General features: G+C 55.7%; 1 protein-coding gene across 2 annotated transcripts in view; it reads left to right on the forward strand.

Annotated features, from left to right (window-relative positions):
- The window catches only part of LOC144728305 (transient receptor potential cation channel subfamily V member 5-like), a 31,675-nt gene extending 11,839 nt beyond the window's left edge, over window positions 1–19,836 (forward strand). The window contains exons 3-15 of one of the 2 annotated variants that reach the window (XM_078607639.1): window positions 261–383; window positions 1,265–1,426; window positions 2,463–2,561; window positions 3,742–3,914; window positions 4,875–5,021; window positions 6,829–7,062; window positions 8,735–8,821; window positions 9,472–9,548; window positions 10,796–10,961; window positions 11,468–11,534; window positions 13,624–13,892; window positions 15,122–15,231; window positions 16,706–19,836. In XM_078607639.1, the coding sequence (XP_078463765.1) occupies window positions 261–383; window positions 1,265–1,426; window positions 2,463–2,561; window positions 3,742–3,914; window positions 4,875–5,021; window positions 6,829–7,062; window positions 8,735–8,821; window positions 9,472–9,548; window positions 10,796–10,961; window positions 11,468–11,534; window positions 13,624–13,892; window positions 15,122–15,231; window positions 16,706–16,964 (1,973 nt within the window). In that variant the 3' untranslated portion in view covers window positions 16,965–19,836. The remainder of the gene's footprint in view (window positions 1–260; window positions 384–1,264; window positions 1,427–2,462; window positions 2,562–3,741; window positions 3,915–4,874; window positions 5,022–6,828; window positions 7,063–8,734; window positions 8,822–9,471; window positions 9,549–10,795; window positions 10,962–11,467; window positions 11,535–13,623; window positions 13,893–15,121; window positions 15,232–16,705) is intronic. The other variant, XM_078607640.1, reaches the window with a different exon arrangement.
- Window positions 19,837–20,549: the final 713 nt, after the last annotated feature.

Raw genomic sequence — 20,549 nt, forward strand, 5'->3', positions numbered from 1 at the left:
GTTCGATTCCCGCTCACGGCAAGCACCAGTCACCATTATCTGAACCAGTGACGGGCCTCCCCTAGGTCGACTGAGCCTCAAATGTGTGCCTGGTGTGATGAATAAACATTGCCACGGAGGATACAAAGTCAGTAAGGCGTGGTGCTGACCACCCACCACCTCGTGTGCTGTACCTGCCTTCATCGATGCTGCTACTTGCGAGCAGCACTTGCCCCAACAGTCTGTTAAGGCTACACGGGAGATCTTTGTCTTCGGTGTAGGGGCATTGGGTGAGACGGCACTGCACATCGCCGTGCTGTACAACAGCAACGACGCTGCGCTGGCATTGGCTGACGCCACCCCTCAGCTCATCAACCTGCCCGTCTACTCCCACGTCTACAAAGGTATCATCACCATTGTCGCTATCATCACCACCATCATCATCATCACTATCGTCATCGTCGTCATCGTCGTCATCATCATCATCACCATAATCATCATTGTCACTATCGTCATCACCATCGTTATCACCATCATCTTTGTCATCATCATCACCATCGCCATCATCACCATAGTCATCAACATCATCGTCGTCACCATCTTCATCACCATTGTCACCATCGCCACCATCATAATCACCATTGTCATCTCCCTCCCTCCCTCCGTGGTTCCGCCGCAGTCCTGGCGGTGCCCTTGCGCCGCTCCCTTCACACGGCCGGCCAGCAACCCCCCCAACTCCCCTTCCCTGCCTCTGTTGTGCCACGTCGCCGAATTCTGGCGCCAGGCGCCGAGCTCATTCACGTGGCGAGTCCACAACCACTCTCTCTCTCTCGGACCGTATTTGAAACGCAACTGGCAAAATGTAAAGTGAAATGACAGTTTCGTTTAAATAGTTTATCGAGTCATTCACTCGAATTGGCCGTGTGAATAAATTGCCGTGACTAAGTAAGCTCCCCGCCACCCGAGGTGATATCGACTAAAGCATTAGGGCTCTTTACAATGCCTACCGCTATGCTTGTCATGGGATGACCGTTCGTGTCTCCCCATAGCTCCTACATTCCTACAAGATCGGACTGCACACGCTCACAGTTTCCAAGAAACAGCCATTTATGTCTCCACATTTATGTCTCATCATAATTTTTTTTGTCATGGGAGCATTAGGCTGACAACACGACTGCGCATGCTTATCGCTGGAGACCTCATGGTGATGCCCGTGGTGACCTCGTGGTGACCCGTGGTCGACTCCCGTGGTGACCCCCGTGGTGACCCCCGTGCGGGCGTGCAGGTCAGACGGCGCTGCACATGGCCGTCCTGCAGCAGAACGTGGCGCTGGTGCGGGCGCTGGTGGTGCGCGGCGCCGACGCCGTCATGCCCCGCGCCACCGGCACCTTCTCCTCGCTCAAGGGCGGCAGTTGCTGTGGTAGTGGTGCACCTGGCCGCTACTACGGTGAGAGCGGTGACCACGCAGCCGCATGCACGGCCACCACCACCACCATCAACAACAACTAGAGCACTGTCAACATTCATAACAACACTTTAAGACGTAGAAGGCTTTCGCGACCAATGCCATCCATAAGAGGTTTTTTGGGTTAGATCCTGTAAATATAAATGTGTCGTTAAACCCGCCACCACCCGACACAGCCTCCACCCGACACAGCGAGTGGTGGAGGGTTTAATGACACATTTCTATGTACGCGATCTAACCTAAAAAAATATTTTTATGGATTTATAACACTGCCAGTACCACAACCACCACCACTATCAACAATAACATTGTCATCATTACTAATAACAACACTCACAGTATCTTCTAGTCCTCTCTGTAAGTGAACCCACAGCACTTGTGTCTGTCCCGTGAACGCCTACCAGCAGCGAGAGGCTTCCACATTTCACGTGGCCTAAGAGTGCACAAAGCCTGGCACAAGCACTGTGGTGATGTCACCGCCACTTGGTGCCGAATTTCAGCTCTGATGTGTGCATGTGTCTTTGTGTTTGTAGGGGCAGCGATTAGTGCAGCGGTTAGCTCTCTGTGTTACAACTTCGGCGACCCGGGTTCGATTCCCGCTCACGGCCAACACCAAGTGACGATTATCTGAACCGGTCCTGGGCCTCCCCTAGGTCGACTCGGCCTCAAATTAGTACCTGGTGCGGTGTGTAAACATCACCACTAGGGAGGACAAAGGCGGTCGGGCGTGATGCTGGCCACTCACCCCCTCGTGTGCCGTGCCGTCCCTTTATAGGTGCTCGCTAACAGCGCTTGCCCCAAAATTATATTCGGACTATGCAGGGGATCTTTGTGTGTGTCTGCGTGTGAGTCCGTTTGCATGAGCGCGTGCGAGTAGCGGATTGCCCAGGTGCAGTGCTGTCCACCCACCACCTCGGCCTTCATGGGCACCGCTCGCTAACGGCAATTGCCCCAACAGTCTGTTAGGGCTATCCCCGGGGGGTTGTGATGGTGGGGGGGGGGGTCTTTGTCTTTGCAGGGGAGCACGTGCTGACGTTTGCCGCGTGCACGGGGAATGAGGACATCGTGCGCATCCTCCTGGAGAACCACGTGCCCGTACAAGCCCAGGACTCCCTCGGTCAGTCGAGTCCCGTGTCTGCAGCAGTTCCGGGTGGAGTGGCTCAGAGGGGAGGGGTGGCGCGGGAGGCGTGTGTGCCTGCGGCACCGGGGGTGGTGGGGGGGAGGGTGGGCGACGATGGGTGGCTCGGGGAGGCCGGCGGCTCGTGGAGATGAGGAGGGTTTGACGAGAGCGATGCCCATGCTGCGGTATTGTATGCACATTGAACTTCTTTCCCACCGCACGTAGCCAACCGTGCCAATCGGAGGTGCTGCGGTATTGAGCCAGGACCTTGGCTCCTCCTGGGCCCGGGTACGAGGGTCTTTCTCTCTCTGTGCAGCTGCTTGAGGGCCGACGTCGGCTGCACAAAGACGCAGCCTCCATTCACGATGCACTGTGCAGCGACAGCCAGACATGCACGCAAACCCATTGGCCTTTCCTGAGCAAGAGCATTGTGGGGGTCTTCTCGTCTTGGGTTGCCACCAAAATACATTTGAGCAACACATGTGACAGCAACAGCAGCAGCGTGAGTGATGCGCCGACGGAACGAATGCACGCGTGGGCAGGAGATGCACGTACGTGTGTTTGTTGTACTTTTTTCACACCGTACGGAGGTGCGGTGGGAAGGACGACAAGCCAAACACAGAAAGCAGGGAAATTAGATCTCCTCAATGCGTGTAGAGGGAGCCACGCGACCGAGCCTCACAGAGCCGGGCAGCGGCGGCTCCGGCTACCAGCGGAGATGATCCAAACCCCCCTGGGGCAGCCTCTATGATTTTTGACCGAGGCTCAGCAGCAGCGGTAGCAGCAGCACCACCGCTGCTGCGGTTTATTCGTGGCATTGCGTGGGGTTCGCGGTGCTGCTCCGCCGGGCCACTCTGATGAAACACTGCGCGCGCATGCGGTGTTAACTGTGAGCGGCACGTGCCGTTCGCTTCACGACGGACGTTATAGACACCCCCCCCGCCAAGCGCAGCGCCTCCGTGGTAACCTCGCACCGGGACGACGACAGCCGCGCGATTGCCGAATGTGCGGCCGCTGTTAAATAGTTGCCATTTGAAAAGGTGTGAGGGAAAGTCACACGCCGTGCGCATTACAACGGTGCATCCCGGCGTAACATCATCGTGCTGCATGACGTCATTGCCTCGAACCTGTGAACGCGGGAAGCTGTCGATCAATTTGCGTTGTCGCCGCCGCGCAGGGAACACGGTGCTGCACGTGCTGGTGCTGCAGCCCAACAAAAACCAGGCGTGCGCCATGCACCAGCTGCTGCTGTCGTGCGACCGCTCTGGGGCGGCCGCCGCATTGGAGACCGTGCAGAACCACGACGGCCTCACGCCCATCAAGATGGCCGCCGCTAATGGCAACACTGTGGTGGGTGAGCTTGCATGGTCGCTCGTTCGTCCAGCTCATTCAGTCACCCTTTCATTCGGTCGCTCAACCGCTCACTCATTCGGTTGCTCGCTCACTGCATTGCTTACTCGGTCATGCTTTCACTCGATCGTTCACTCAATTGCTCAACCGCTCGCTCAAATGCTTAACCGCTCACTCATTGGCTCGCTCGTTAATGTGATCGCCCAATCGCTCACTCATTCACTAAATTGGTCACTCAAGCAAACACTCGCTCAATCATTAACCCGATTGCTCATTCGCTCACTCGCTCAATTGACCACTCATTCACCCGATCACTCACTCGTTTGCTCAATTGCAAATCCGTTCGCGAACTCGCACACGCGCCATGGCCGCCACCACCATGTGGCTCTACCAGGAGCCTGCACGGCTTGAGCACCGGCTGGTGCTTGCCGTGGCCTAGCCTTGGAGAGCGCAGTCCGTGCAGCTGCTTCGAGGCCTACAGGCCGGAGGGGCCCCAGGCACCGAGCTTCAAAGATGGGCACAATCGGAGGAGGGCGGTGCCCACTGGATTGCTTGCACCAGCGCCCGTGCCAACCAGGGCCCGTGCCAACCATGCCACCAAGCGACAGGGGAGTGGACAGAGAGCGAAGGGCGCCATGGTGGTGAGATGTTAACTATCTCGCCTGGTATGCAGAATATTGTGGGTTCAATTCATTGCCCCAATACTGGCAGTCGACTCGCGCCTGATTGCGGGCCACTGTGCCGAGTCGCCTCGTGCCGCCGCATGGGGACAGCTGCCGCTGGGGGTGCCCTCTTGAATGTGCCGAGATGAGATGGAGGGCGCCTGTGAGACTCCGCCACCCTGGCATGGTACAGGAAGGTGGCCTCGATCGAGAGCAACTCGTGATGATGGTTGTTGCTATTATTGTTGTTATTGCTGTTGTTATTGTTGTTGTTGACTCCGACTGCGACCCTCTGCAGATGTTCCAGAACTTGGTGACGCGGCGCCGCGCCGTGCAGTGGGTGTTCGGCTCGGTGACGTCCAGCATCTATGACCTCTCCGGCATCGACTCGTGGGACGACGAGCAGTCGGTCATCGAGCTTATCGCCTCCAGCCGTCGGCGCGAGGTCAGCGCTCGCCCGCTCGCTCGTTTGCTCGTCCGCCCACTCGTTTGTTCGCCTGCTCGCCAGATCGCTCGTTTGTTTGCCCGCTCGTCCCTTTGCTCGCTCACCTACTCGTCTGCTTACCCACTCACTCTCTTGCCTGCTCGCCTGCTCTTCTGCTTGCTTGTTTGTTCGCTTGGGTTGCTGCGGGAGTTTGGATCCCACAGAAAGAAAGACTGGAAAAGTATCATAGTCACCTCAAATTGTTTCGTACTTCAGTCTGCGTTGACTTCTTGATGTGTGTGCATCATCACCGATTCATTATCCTGAATCTCCGATCAGCACGTTTGGCTACATGCAGAGCGAAATAAGTTCAACATACGTACATCCTCGTCATTATCATCATCATCATCATCATCTTCTCTTCACGAGTGGTGGTACAAGGGCATCCCCCCATGCGTGACAATGCCATCTATTGAATAATTTAATCACGTGATTAGGAGAGTCTGAATGTGAATTCCATACATTCTGGTTATCTCATCTGCCAGTTTGCCCACAGTCTGTCAACTGTAAATCCACACGTGATGATTAACCAGTGTAACAATTAGACCAGCTGGACACTGCAGGTAACAAGATTCATGGGTAAGAGGATTGGTGGATAGCTGGGTTGGTGGTGGCTCTGCACGTGGCATCTAATCAAGCACTGTGGTGGCATGGGTCAGAGGATCGTACGCACAGATGTTGCGAAATCCCCTTCCCGTGGACGTCGAGGAGGAACCACACTCTTATCATCTGCCCTCTCTGTATGGGATAGAGCGTTGCCCCCTTGCACGTGTGGGTTTTCCCTGGCTGCTCCGGTTTCCTCCCGCAGGCAAGCACACACTCATTGGCCGATAACACCTTTGCATGTAGAGGAGCCGCAGAGCTTGGGCAATCGTTGGCGCTGGCTCATCGCCGCGTGACTGATGGCCTCTGCCGCTCGTCTGTGGTTCCTCCTCCTGGCGCCTCCGAGCCGCCCCCCATCTCTCCCTCTGCGGAAGCGAGGAGCAAATGCTGTGTGCCGCGCGAGTCACAAGTTGTTATTAGTTGTTGGGCGCCACTGGTGGGGAGATGTTAACTACCTCGCCTGGTATACAGGAGGTCGTGGGATGGATCCCGACCCTGACGCCTGCTGTGTATTTGGAGTTTGCATGTCTCTCTCTCTCCCCGTGGTCGCGTGGATTTTTCTCCAGGTCCTTCGGGTTTTTCTTCCTGCTATAAATGTACACGTAATGAGCCACTTCATCGAGCTATTGTTTGTGATGGCCAGGTTGCTTCTGAAAAAGAGTGATATAGCTCAGTGGGGCCTTACTTGGTAAAATAAAAAATAGGTTAAAAAGTTTTAAAGTTTTTTGTTATGAATATGGCTGGCAGAGCACAGAAGCCTATGCAATGGAGGGGAGGGCTGCCACCTGCTGAACGCTACCGCACGTGCACACACACGTTAGCGCTCTGTGCTACGAACCCAGCGGCCCAAGTTTGGGGCGCAGTCGTGTAGCGGTTAGTGCGCCGCACTACGAACCTGGCGACCCGGGTTCGATTCCCGCTCGCGGCCAACACCAGTGACGAATATCTGAACTGGTCCTGGGCATCCCGTAGGTCTACTCGGCCTCAAATGAGTACCCGGTGCAGTGGGTAAACATCGCCACTTGGGAGACAAAGGCACACGGGCGAGGTGCTGACCACCCACCCCTCGTATACTGCGCAGGCCTTCATAGGCGCTCGCTAACAGCACTTGATCCCAACAGTCTGTTAAGGCTACACGAGTAATCTTTGTCTTTGCTCCGCGCAGGCGCGTCGCATCCTGGACATCACGCCGGTCAAGGAGCTCGTGAGCCTCAAGTGGTCGCTGTACGGGCGCCGCTACTTCTGGCTCTGGGCCCTCGTCTACATGTGCTACATTGTCGTCTTCACGCTCTGCTGCATCTACCGGCCGCTCGATCTCCGCGCCGACTACAACGCCTCTTTGGCCACGCTGCAGCCGCCTGGCCTGGGAGACTTCGTCATGGAGCAGCGGCCCCTTGCGGTAGGACCTGGCTCGGGCTCCGGCTCAGACTCGGGCGGTACGACCTGGCTCGGGCTGAGGCTCAGACTTGGGCGGTACGACCTGGCTCGGGCTGAGGCTCAGACTTGGGCAGTACGACCTGGCTCGGGCTGAGGCTCAGACTTGGGTGGTACGACCTGGCTCGGGCTGAGGCTCAGACTTGGGCGGTACGACCTGGCTCGAGCTCCGGCTCAGACTCGGGCGGTACGACCTGGCTCAGGCTGAGGCTCAGACTTGGGTGGTACGATCTGGCTCAGGCTGAGGCTCAGACTCGGGCGGTGTGACCTGGCTCGGGCTGAGGCTCAGACTTGGGCGGTACGGCCTGGCTCGGGCTGAGGCTCAGACTTGGGTGGTACGACCTGGCTCAGGCTGAGGCTCAGACTTGGGCGGTAGGACCTGGCTCGGGCTGAGGCTCAGACTTGAGCGGTAGGACCTGGCTCGGGATGAGGCTCAGACTTGGGTGGTACAAACTGGCTCGGGCTGAGGCTCAGACTTGGGCGGTACGACCTGGCTCGGGCTGAGGCTCAGACTTGGGCGGTAGGACCTGGCTCGGGCTGAGGCTCAGACTTGGGCGGTACGACCTGGCTCGGGCTGAGGCTCAGACTTGGGCGGTACGACCTGGCTCGGGCTGAGGCTCAGACTTGGGCGGTACGACCTGGCTCGGGCTGAGGCTCAGACTCGGGCGGTAGGACCTGGCTCGGGCTGAGGCTCAGACTTGAGCGGTAGGACCTGGCTCGGGATGAGGCTCAGACTTGGGTGGTACAAACTGGCTCGGGCTGAGGCTCAGACTTGGGCGGTACGACCTGGCTCGGGCTGAGGCTCAGACTTGGGCGGTAGGACCTGGCTCGGGCTGAGGCTCAGACTTGGGCGGTACGACCTGGCTCGGGCTGAGGCTCAGACTTGGGCGGTACGACCTGGCTCGGGCTGAGGCTCAGACTTGGGCGGTACGACCTGGCTCGGGCTGAGGCTCAGACTCGGGCGGTATGACCTGGCTCGGGCTGAGGCTCAGACTTGGGCGGTACGACCTGGCTCGGGCTCCAGCTCGGGTCGTAGGAACTGGCTCGGGCTCGAGCTCTCACAGCGGCGCTTCAGCGATCGTCTCGCTTGTGCACACCACGAGGTGGCCGAGCGACCGGGACGACGGTGACCGTGTTGGAACGCCGAGCCAGCACACGCGATGCCTTTCCCACAACTGGCGGCAACCGGGATGTGCCTGAACAGGAATGGCCCAGGTCCAGCCAACAGGCAGCTGGTCCCGGGTTCGTGTACCCATGCTGCCCTGCCTGCCTGCCCCCCTCCCCTCCTGTTATATTTGAACGTAAAGACGGCTCTTCGTTCGAATTTAATAATAGGTTAATGATTTTCCGCTGTGTGTGTATGAAATACAAACGCAGCCGGGAAGTTGAACCGAGCGACGTCGCAGTGCTCGGCGCGCTCCACGAGCCCCTCGGCACCGCGGCCGGCGACCAAGGGGGGGGACGTCGTAAGCTGCATGTCGAGCGTGCGCCGTTGATCGCCGCGCGTGTGGGGGTGTGCGTGGGGGTGTGCGTGGGGGTGCGCGTGGGGGTGCGCGTGGGGGTGCGCGTGGGGGTGCGCGTGGGGGTGCGCGTGGGGGTGCGCGTGGGGGTGCGCGTGGGGGTGCGTGTCCCGACAGGCATGCTATGACAGCTACGACGACTTCCTGCGCCTATCCGGGGAGATCGTGGTCGTGGTGGGGGCCGTCATGATGCTCGTCTTCGAGGTGAGGCACCGCCTCTTGAACCATCGGCGCGCACGGCGCATGCGGAGGGTGGATCCACGTTCGGAGCGATGAGTTGGACTCTGGGTGTGGGGCGCGGTTCTGCCGTACGTGCCCTTTGAGCGCTCCGTTTGACAAATTTTTTACGTAGGGCCCGGCTCTGCGGCCCTCTTCAGCAAGCCCATCGATCGTCGTCTGAGGTCACGTCGGTCATTACAGTTGGCTTGCCATCGGCAATATCTGAGATGCTTTCACAGGTTCGTGGCTTCATTTCTCCAGTCCACTGCTCAGGAGCTTTTCTCTTAACGCCGGCGATGAATGAATGTGCTGAGCGTGCTGTCGCCTTGCTTGCGTTCTGCTGCTGTATGCAGGCAATTCCGAACCTAGATAACTTGTCTATATTTCCCTCCCACCCCAGCCTGCCTCCCTCCCACCGGCGTTCAACTTTCCACAAAACGTTGTATTTTCTGAACGTCCTATGCATTTAAAGCAAGTCTAGAGGTCTCGTGTAGAGGTCCCGTGTATAACAGACATGAGGATAGCGATGTACGTGGTAACCCTCCCGTGTGTGGAAATTCGTGTTTATAGTCCCCGCGTCGGCACAGACTGATGGCGCCATTCCCCGTGACGTCTCGATGTTGTCCGATGCGCAGGTCCAGGACATGATCCGGACCGGAGTGAAGCGCTATTTTGGAAGCACGGTCACCGGAGGTCCCTTCCACATCATCATGTGAGGAGTCACGCCCAGTTGATACGGGACCGCCTCCACGCATGCCCCTGCCTCTCCCTCTCAGCTCTCTCCACTCCCCTCTCATCTCACTCTACGCTCATCCACGCACGCTCTTGCCTCTCCCCTCTCATCTCATTCCACTCCCTTCCGTGGACGCTCCTGCCTTTCCCCTCTCATCTCACTCTACTCTCCTCCACGCACTCTCCTGCCTCTCCCCTCTCATCTCACTCCACTCTCCTCCACGCACTCTCCTGCCTCTCCCCTCTCATCTCACTCCACTCCCTTCCACGCACGCTCCTGCCTCTCCCCTCTAATCTCACTCCACTCCCTTCCACGCACTCTCCTGCTTCTCCCCTCTCATCTCACTCCACTCCCCTCTCATCTCACTCCCTGATCCAGCACCCAAGGCTATCTGTGGAGTCCCCCATCTCCTCCCCTCGGTGTGGTAGTTCTGCGTCCTCCTCTCCCTCCCCCTCCTCACACGAGTGGTGTTCTCTCCGTGGCTCTTCTCCACTGGTCACGTTCTCAACATATCGCTTGAATAATGTCTCATTTTGTCTAGACACCCCTTTAAATTCACTTCGTATTTACCATGAGTACTTTTTGTACATGCAGGGCCCGTTTTGTCGGATTCACTGCTGGATGAGGCCCTCCCCCCGTGCCATGCGGCTTGCCGATAGTCTTCATTATTTCCCCTGCGTGATCCGTGGGATTATCCAGGATGCCTCTTGGCAGCCACGTGGTCTAAAACACTGCAGGGGCGGGGGGAGGGGACCTACCAACTTAGCATTGAGTTGTTTGGCCAATAGCAGTTACATTGTACGTGTGGTTCTTGTCTAGCTACGAGAGGAAGCCCATGCAGAATGGATGGAGAAGTCACAAACTCCCCACAGAATGGAGCCCCAGTCGGGAATCGAACCCAGGGGCCCTTCTTGGTGCGTGGTTTTAGTGTTGCCACTGCGCCAACACCCTGCCGCCCGACGATCAGACCGATGCCAACCTGGTAGCACATCACTCCAAATGTGTTTCACGTGAACCGGTTCACGTGAACCGGTTCACGTGAACCGGTTCACGTGATCCGGTCGCGTGAACTGGTCACCTGCGCTCACCAGCAGTCGAGCAACCCTCGTGAGCGGCGCGACGCAGAGAGCGAGAGGAGAGATAGAGGCCTTCATCCAGCAGCGGATTGACAGTGGGTTGGGGGGTTGTTGTGGGTCTCCACGGGTGCACTGGCGGCGGTGGTGCAGGATCTGCTACTCGTGCCTGGTAATGCTGTTGCTGGTGATGCGCCTCACCGACACGCACGGCGAATACGTGCCCATGGCCGTGGCGCTCGTGCTCGGCTGGTGCAACACCATGTTCTTCGCCCGCGGCTTCGAGATGCTCGGCCCCTTCACCATCATGATCCAGAAGGTACGGTCCGCCGGCCCAACGCGATGCCGAGGGTCCGCCGGCCCCTCCGTGCGCTGGGCACTCCCCCAACTGCCCCGCGGGCCCCGGTCCGGTCGCGCGGCCCACACGCTCGGTAGATACGCTGAAGAGTGCCAGCGCCACCCTGTTTGCCAGCACGTGGAGAGCGGCAGTGAAGCGGTTAGCGTGCCGTGCTATGTGACCACACCCACGCGACTTTGATTCCCGCTTGGGGAAAACATCGGTGACGAATATCCTAAACCGTCCCGGGCCCCTTCGCTCAGCTTCACTCCATCGTAGGCAGGGTGTGCAAACGTCAGCACTGGGGAGACAAAGGCGGCCGGGCGTGGTGCTGGCCACACCACCCTCTCGTGCGTCGCACCGCCCTTCATAGGTGCTGCTCGCTAAGGGCACTTGCCCCCAACAGCCTGTGTATGCTGAGCGAGAGATATTTGCCCACATATGTCCATAAATTGTGCAGTAAGAATGCCCCGTTCTCATCCACACAGATGCTATTTGGAGATCTGCTGAGGTTCTGCTGGCTCATGCTCATGGTGCTCCTGGGATACGCCTCAGGTAGGCATGGGTATGGTGGAGATGGGGAGACGCGCGGATCGCCGCTCCTTGGCACGGATGATCGGAGCATCCGGCACAGTTGGTTACACAAAGTATGGGGCCACCCGTCCGGATTTTCGTCTTCATTGAGACAGCAGCTGTCCTGGGACGTTTCACAGCATAGCCACAGCCAGTCGCATTGTACGGCAGTCCCTCGTTAGTCACGAATTTGGCCTTCCGCGATTTTGTCTGTCTGCGAATCGCATCTGGAACTTTGCATGGCTTCATCGAGAGCAAGTGAGAGAGAGAGAAAATAAAATGTGATGAGATAAGGTGATGAGATAAGATGTTTATTTAGAAACTATTTGTATTTACTGTAGTTTATTATAACCAGCTTATTTATGTATTTATTTAAGGGACTTCATTAAAACGATTGGCTTTTCGGAGGCCAATATCCATATCCGTGAAATGCGCTATTCACGAGCATCTCCGGAATGCATCCCTCTCTGCGAATAACGAGGGGGAGAACGCTGTAACAAGAACTCCGACGCCACTCGGGACGACGCGGTGGCGTGTGGTATCTCCCTTCGTCTCCCCATGCTGGTTCCTGGCTACCGGGAGCCCGAATGTCGCACTCAGTCCCTCGGGCGATGAAGTCTCTAGAGTTTTTCGTGGGGATTTCCGGCGGCGCTCGTCCACGTGCACACTCGCGGGCCTCCTTTCGTCACTCCACTGCTGGATGAGGACCCCTCCCCGCACCGTGCGGGGCATGGGGGTGTTGGTCACTTGACCATACTTCTCCACTCCGGTCAGGATTCTATCGTACAAGAGTCACCCGCCTGCAGGGGCTACAGCATTGCCAGAAGGTAGCAGTATGGCAAGTGGGCTGTCGGCGTATTGGCGGGCGCTCTGCTTTGCTCGCAAGCCATAAACAACTTGAGACTCGGCGTTTTTTCCAAAGCGTCCCGAAGCAAGGCCCTGCTGAAAACGGGGCTTGAGGCACAAAGTGCAAGCGGCTTTTTTCCTCGGCAATAATGCGAGCTACGATTTTAATTTCCCCCCGTCACCGATCACTCTGAGACCCAAGCTACACTGCGACACACGTGCCGCTAACGCCGTTCTCCTATCAACCACGGTTGAGGACCCTATTAATCGCTGCTTCATTTATTATGGCCGGTGACCATAAGAGGCCCACCAATTTGACAAGGCCCGTGAATAATGTTTCTCTGTCCACTGCAAGCATCATATTCGATTTTTTATTAAACTATTTTTTATTTCAGCAGGTAAGGCCCCACTGAGCTATGTAGCCCTTTTTCAGAAGCGCCTGGCCACAAATGACTGATCATCATGTGGACATTTCTTGCAGCAAAATACTCTAGACGCGTGATGTTGATTCTAAATGTCGAGGCAAAAGCCGGAGGACCCGGAGAAAAATCCACGCGACCAAGGGGAGATAGAGACATGGAAATATATACAGTGGGCGTCAGGGTCGGGATGGAACCAACGATGTCCTGTGTACCAGGCAAGGGAGATAACATCTCACCACCGCGGCGCCACTAGCTGCACAAATCGGGTACTAGAGGTGGGGGGGGGGGGATAATTTCGACCTCCCAACGCCCCGCATTTCCGATGGCAGCGCCACGCTCAGTCACTTTTGCCATTGCGACTGCTTCCACCGAGTGACTGAGGTGTCACCGAGGTGTGAGAGTGTGAATGCGTGGTTGTGTGGTTGCCCACCAAATGTCTTTGAAACTTCTCTTTGGCCCTTAGTCAGGAAAATCCTCGTTGTATGTTGTACGTAGCCAACCGTGCCAATCGGAGGTGCGGGGGAAGGACAACAAACTAACCACAAAGAGTAGTTCTAACGCAGTGAGTTTTCAATGTCTATTATTTAATAGAAGTGCATAGCTCCGGTGGCTTCCTAATATTGAAAGAAGAGCGTTCCAGATCGCTGTAGAAGTGCACCTGAAAGCGCCGTGCAATGCAGTGACCGTCTTCGTTCGACGGCTCACCAAAAGCCACCACCGCTGCGAGGACGATGGAAGTTTGCGTGAGAGGAGTTTGCGTTGACCCTCTTTGAACTCTGCATGGCCAATTCCGCCCCCCCCAGCCTTTCACATTTGCTTCCAGCTGCTGAGAAGGGAAGACTTCCTGCACTTCTCTGGCTTCGAGACGGTGCTCTTCACCATGTTCCAGCTCTTCCTGGGCCTGCTGGACATCCCGATCCCGTACGACAAGCAGGTCCCCATCATCATCAAGCTCGTCTACATCTCCTACATGATCTTCGCCTTTCTGCTCATGGTGAACCTGCTCATCGCGATGATGGGCGACACGCATTGGCGCGTGGCGCACGAGCGTGACGAGCTGTGGCGGGCGCAGGTAAGGGGGGCGTCGGTGCCACCAACAGGGGGGCATTGAGTGGGCGGTGTCGAGGTTTGGTGGGCGGGCGGGTGGGCTGGTGAGCCGGGCTGCGTTCAGACGATGCACAACGCCATGCAGCGAAGCAGCGAATGAGCGAATGATCAAAGCGTAATAGCCCCTACGCACGTGCCGGGCACGTTGATGTGCACCGGATGTGCTCTGCACTCACCGGTTTCTCGTTGAACCAAAAGGGACCCAAACGAACCGTGCCTATGCGGCCTTGCCAAGCTTGCCGTGGGCGAGCCTTGCAACTCTGTCAAATACACGCATCGCCACGTATTCTACCCAACGCTCAGTTACCCCCCCCCCCCCGTGTACGCCTGCTGGGAATGTTGCGGTGTGTCGATTCATCTTCATTCTCATGCTCGCGACACACGTGCTGCGAGTCGTGCGCGTAAATATCTGTCGACACAATTTCACGAGTGGCTAATTGTCCGCACGTAATGTCACGAACGGAAATGCCCCAGCGCGTGTTGCATTCGAGCCTCTCACTGTGTTTGCTGCGCACATACTTCCCTAGATATGAGGGGCACTCGGATTTTGAAGAGGAGAGAGCAGAAAAGCAGTGCTGCCCAAGGTGGCCTCCCAGCTGCTATGCTTGTCACGTGAGCTCTCTGCCACAGTGACGAGATGTTAACTACCTCGCCTGGTCTACATGAGGTCGTGGGATTGAGCCCGACCATCATGTCTGCCGTATATTTGGAGTTTGCGTGTCTCTCTCTCTCTCTCTCTCTCCTCACGGTTGCGTGGATTTTTCTCCGGGCCCTCCGTGTTTTCCCGCCACATTTAGAATCAACATCACGCGTCTAGAGTATTTGGCTGCTATACATTTCCACGTCATGATAAGCCGTTTCGTTGAGCTATCATTTGTGGCCAGGTCGCTTCGGAAAAAGAGCTACGTAGCTCTGTGAGCTTAACCTGGTAAAATAAAACAAATGTTTTAGATTGCTTGCATTGGGGCCTACAGACTCCTGCGGGCTTGTAGACTCACACGGGGATGAGCAGGAACATGATCATGCAATCTCACATGCACATACACTCACGTATGTTCGCATGCGTGCGTTGTGATATGTTTCTGTGTCTGTGTGTGTTTCTCCATATATCTTCGTACGTCTCTACATATGTCTGCGTTTGTCTCCGCGTGTCTCCGCGTGCGTCCCCGCATGTTTGTTCGTGCCGTGGGGCAGGTGGCCGCCACCACGGTGCTCCTGGAGAGGCGGCTGCCCCGGTGGCTGTGGCCTCGGCTGGGCTACCACGGGGAAGACTTTGGCCTCGACAACAACAAGTGGTACATGAGGTACGTCCCTCGCTTGCAGCGGCGCGGCCGTCCGTGGTTCGCCATCGCTGGCATGTCCGGTAACGGGCTCCATCGCTCGCTTCTCATGTCCAGTAATGGGCTCCATCGCTCGCTCCTCTTTCGCTCGCTCCATTGCTCACTCCTCATGCTCCATCGCTCGCTCCTCACGTCCGGTAAGGGGCTCCATCGCTCGCTCCTCTTTACGTCGTCGTATCGCGGGCGATGTCGGGGGCTGGGTGAGCGTTTTCCACTGCTTCCCTTCCTCCGGATGGTTACGGGCGATCACTTCCTCTTGAGCAGTGTTTCTCAAAACTTTTTAGGCCCACAGATCACTCGGCCAATTTAAATACCCAGCACCCCCCCACCCCATTTTTCACGAACAATTGTCTGTAAATACCGGTAATACAAAATTATTCACCTGACTGCTTTTTGTGTTTAGTTTGTCGTCCTTCCCCCCTGCACCTCCGAATAGCACGTTTGGCTACAGTTCAGCAGTTCAGCATGCATACCATTTTTTTTAAAGCAGCTATTAGGTTTATTTTTAGGACAGGCATTTAGATCTTAGTGTTAGGGTAGTTTAACTAGGGTTAGTTTACCCTAACTTCATTTTTTAAATTATTAAATATCAAGTTACATATGAATTAATGTCTGAAACAAAACGGGTACAATACGCATTGTCGTCATTTGTCCGGATCGACCTTCGTCTGCATCACAGCCACAACGCACCACCTGGAGGACCGTCACGTGCCACCGATAGTTGTGGTGACCACACTCTGAGAACCATAACTCTAGACCTTTGTGTTTCGCTTTAAGGCCTCTCCTCTGTGCTGTCAATCCACCACATCAAGCACACTTGTTGTATTCCACCATCGTTATTGTTCTGATCGTTCCGCTCGTTAGCCTAGGAACGCCTCGCTGAGTCTCGAGACTCTTTCTCGGCAGGGTCCTGCCAAGCCTTCGCAGTCGTAGGGGGCGATTGCTGCTGCTGTGTGTGTGTGTGTGATCCCTATTCAGGAATGGGCAGGTCATCTTTCAGAATTGGGGTGGTTGGCCAGTACCAGTTGTATGTATGTACATTGTTCTTGCGTCGCACTGTACGTAGCCAACCGTGCTAATCGTTTTGGGGAAAGCCACAGGATGCAGAGGAGACCCATGCAGACGAGGGAGAGGACAAACAACTTCCACTCAGAAATGCACTCGAGTTGGGAATTTAACCCATGCTACTTCTTGCTGTGTGGCACAAGTGTTCGCACTGGGCCACCCCTGCTGCCGGATGATGACGGTGGAAATTAAGGCCTTGTCATATTCAGAAATATTAAAAATGCTTCGCCAACCGCCGAAGTCGCGGACTTGCTTCTGCATCGCCATTGAAATGCGGCCGTGCCGACGGTCGCCGTGCCGACGGTCGCCGTGATGATGGTCACCATGCGTGTCCCGCCCCCCCCCTCCTCCTCACCGTCAATCGGCACCCCAGGGTGGAGGACAGCAACGAGAGCACCATGTTCAAGATGAAGAAGTACGCGCGCACCCTCAAGAAGGCCGAGGCCGATGACTGCCCCGTCGTGCGGCCGCCATTGTCCAAACTGCAGGTCGGCCCCGTGCGCCAGTCCGGCCGCGGCTGGCGCATCGTGCGGCGGTCCACCATGGGGGAGACGGGGTGCCCGGCCCGCGAGGCGGTGACCACGGGCCCGGCCTATGACAACGAGGAGGCGGAGATGGTCTACGACGTGTGAGACGACGCGGAGCGCACGCTCGCTCTTCAAATCGGTGTGGTCCGTGCCCGTGCGATCGCTCGCTCGCTCGCTTGCTGTCGATGGCCCGCAGCCGAATTGCCTGCACGCGTCGCGTCCGCCGAAACGAGCGGCAAGCCGTCGCGCAATAAAACGGATCCCTTGTGGCGACACCAACGAACCCCCACCGGTTAGGCGGGCGGGTCTGCTCGCCAATTTGAAAAGCGACGCGTTTCGAAACGGGTGGAGCTTCACTGGAGAGGTGCGGGGCTCCGCTGTGAAAGTGCGTGGCTCGACGTCCGTGTGGGCTCAACTACTCGCCCGGATGTGGGCAAAACGGCTTGCGGGGAGCGATGATTTCGGTTGAAGCGATCTGGTTGCGCAACCTGATCGCCCGGGCGTGGGGACCTGCCTTCGGGGAGGGGGGGGGCCCTTTATTACCGGTGTTTAACGGCAATCACGTGCTTTATCCTGAGGCTGTTTTTGACGTACACCTTCGGTCTCCGGGGACGGCGCCGCCGATGGCTAGGGCAGGGCAACTCGCGTTTACCGTTACTCCGAGAATCGGTCCTGTTTGTTTTACGTCACCGTTGACTGCTTCGAACACACTGAAGGGGAAAAAAACACCGGCTAATACTAGTTCGTGCTGGACACGTGGCAATGCCTCGAGCAATACAACGTGGGATTTAAAAAAACCGATGTTTTACTGAAAAGCAAAGGAAAATTTAGCACGTGGACACTCGGCCCGTTGTACCGTTTGTAAGTTCGCGCGCGCCAATCGGGGGCGCATTCGTCGCTCGTGCTCCCCCGCAGACGGCGACCGCCGCTGTCACCGATTCTGAAACCCGCTGTGAGCGGCTGCCGCTTAATGGCCCCTCAGCCAGCTGTGGGTCACTGAGACGCACGCATTTCTGCGCAAGCACGGGGGGCGGCTGGCGGGGGGTTGTTGTGTGCAGGTGTCGCGTATTTTACGTTTGTCGCATTACCTTGTTCATCTGGCCATCTTCGTAGGGCAAAATGGTGAGTAATTAGTCATTATTATAATTATTTTAAATCGCTGCCTCCACCCAAACGGGAGAGCAGAAAGTCGAAGGATTTGTGGGACCATGGTCATGTTTCAGCTGCGCACTTTAACCATAAGCAGTCGCCGCCGAGCCTCGTCTCAGAAGTGCTTGCCAAACTTAGACCCCGGCACGAGAGCTCCTGTTCAATATTATGTCTGACTTATTTTTTTAGGGAGGTTCGTGTTTTTTTTTTGGGGGGGGGGGAGGAGCGCGGGGGGTGCGGCGGTTCGTGAGGCAAAGCCGGGAGGCAATACTTGAGTGATTCCCCCATCCTGTGTGGGCTGCTGTGTCCCTGCAGACACGATCCGCCGGAATCGTCCGTAATGCGCCCATCGTAACTCGCAAGCCGAGCGGGATTTTTGAGCCTGGACAGCGCTTTGATGGGCGACCACCGTGCGCAGCAGCTTGTGGTATAGGCTGCCCTTCCGGAGTGGGTCACAGAGGGGCAATGCAACAAAATACATTGTTGTACTGTACTTCTGTGCCCCACCCCCAACCTGCCTATCCCACACCCACGCTAACTGGTTCAGCGTGGCGAACGACGGTCAGACAGCCGCCCGTGACCCGCTCGGTGTGGGGAGGCCCTCATCCAGCGGTTGAGTGATAAAAAAAAGTCTGTACAGGTGCACGACTCGTTTGCCTCGGTTTGGTATTTCGTTGTTTTGAGTTGGTGATTATTTCGAGGTCTGGAAGCCAGCGAGGCAATTGCGGCAACAGCGAAGCCGCAATGTCGAATAAACACTCAGCAGCTCCAGACTTGGAGCCTTGGACTCGTGCTGTTAATAATACTGCGCTTGCCTTCGCTGTCCTGGTACCAGATGTCTGAACTTGAATTGTGCCTCAGATTGTATGTTTTTGCACGCTGCAGAACTGCACGTCAGAGCGAAGGTTCCGAGACCCGTTCGTGATCACTGAAACGCTTAGCTTTTAAACATATTCCCGAATACTGTTCCGTGAGAAGTGAAGCGCCAATGGACGATGATCCCATTCGTTTGAAGCTCGCACTGCACGCACACAGCGGTGTTGCACGGTTGGTTTGTTCAACTTTTGGAAGGTGACTTTGTGAGATGTTTCAGATGATTAGGGGTTTTTTGCGCCAGTGGACTGAACCACGTGTCTGCAAATGTTTTGTCCGTGGGGCTGACGTTTCTATGGGGCCCGCGCGGGATACGATTGCAGTTAAGAGGTTGTCCCATCAGTTGAACATGTAGTAGGCTTTCGCAACCAATATTATCCATAACAGAAGTTGTTGAATAGAAAAAGAGGTTTGTGAATGTACATGTGTCATTATACCCGCCACACAGCCAATTAGTAAGGTTTGTCACGTAAACAAAACGTGCCAATTCGTTACTAGTTCAGCACTCTCGTGTGTTGGAGAGTAAACCCACTACAACATCTGCAATTTCAGTACTTAAATGTAAATGAGTAATTTGAAATGTTGTCGTGGGTTTACTTTCCAACACACCGGTGTGCTGTACTAGTAACGAATTGGTCACGTTTTGTTCACGCGATAAACCTTACTAGTTGGCTGTGTAGGGTGGTGGCGGGTTTAATGCCACATTTTATATTTACGCGATCTAACCCAAAACCCTCTTAAGGTTGTCCTATGCTCGCACGAGATGCTGGTTCCTGATGATGTGTGCACTACAAACCAACAAGATTGGGTAACCTAAACACTCCTTTTCACCAAATCCATGGTAATTTGTCAAAATAAATTGTGTTTTTTAGCTCCACATGTACGACGCATGATCATTAAAAGAGTCGCACAAAAATATTTAACAATAAATAGGTGGCAACGCTGTTTTCCACAATCTACCGCCTGGCGTCTTGATTTGCCTGTTGTTGTTAAACATTTCTCCTGTGGTTTCGTGTGGCATGGGTAAACGTGTCCGTCTCGTACACTTCGTGAATACAATTTGCTTTCATAGGGCGCTTTTAAAGTAAAATACGCACAATAACCGGAGAGCCATTGGCCCTCTCAATCTGCCATCCATGGAACTTGGCTGGCCATCGAGCAAAGACGGTCGCTGCGTCGCTCGCTTTTAGGAGCACTTGTGGGGCCGTCTGGAACGCTCTTCCATTCCATATATTGGGAAGCCACTTGAGCTGTGCACTTGTAAACCATGTAGATTGACAAGCTCACTTTAATGAGAACCGCTTTTGTGTTTGTTTTGTTGTTCTTCCCCCGCACCTTCGATTAGCATGGTGGCTAAGTACGGCGCGAAAGAAATTCAACATACAAACATGAATAAGTTGTCTAATTCAAACGTGTTTTTAAATCTTAGTTCAAATATGTCATTGTGCCACATCAGCGTCCCTGATGTGGCTTGAGATAGCGTGCCGGAGGTAGGAAACGTAACCACTTCAGACCTCTGATGATTTTAGATGGTTCCTCGGAGAGACTGAGAATTCAGCGTTCTCAGATATCCAACGGCAGAGTACGGGGTGGTTGGCAGTTCCTGTAAATATAAAAAACGCAAGACGAAGGTGGCAAAAACCTCTGAGTAGTAAGCAGAATGTCATA

Source organism: Lampetra planeri, chromosome 28 (genome assembly GCF_965212315.1).
Source record: "Lampetra planeri chromosome 28, kcLamPlan1.2.h2, whole genome shotgun sequence".
NCBI classification, from domain to species: domain Eukaryota; kingdom Metazoa; phylum Chordata; class Hyperoartia; order Petromyzontiformes; family Petromyzontidae; genus Lampetra; species Lampetra planeri.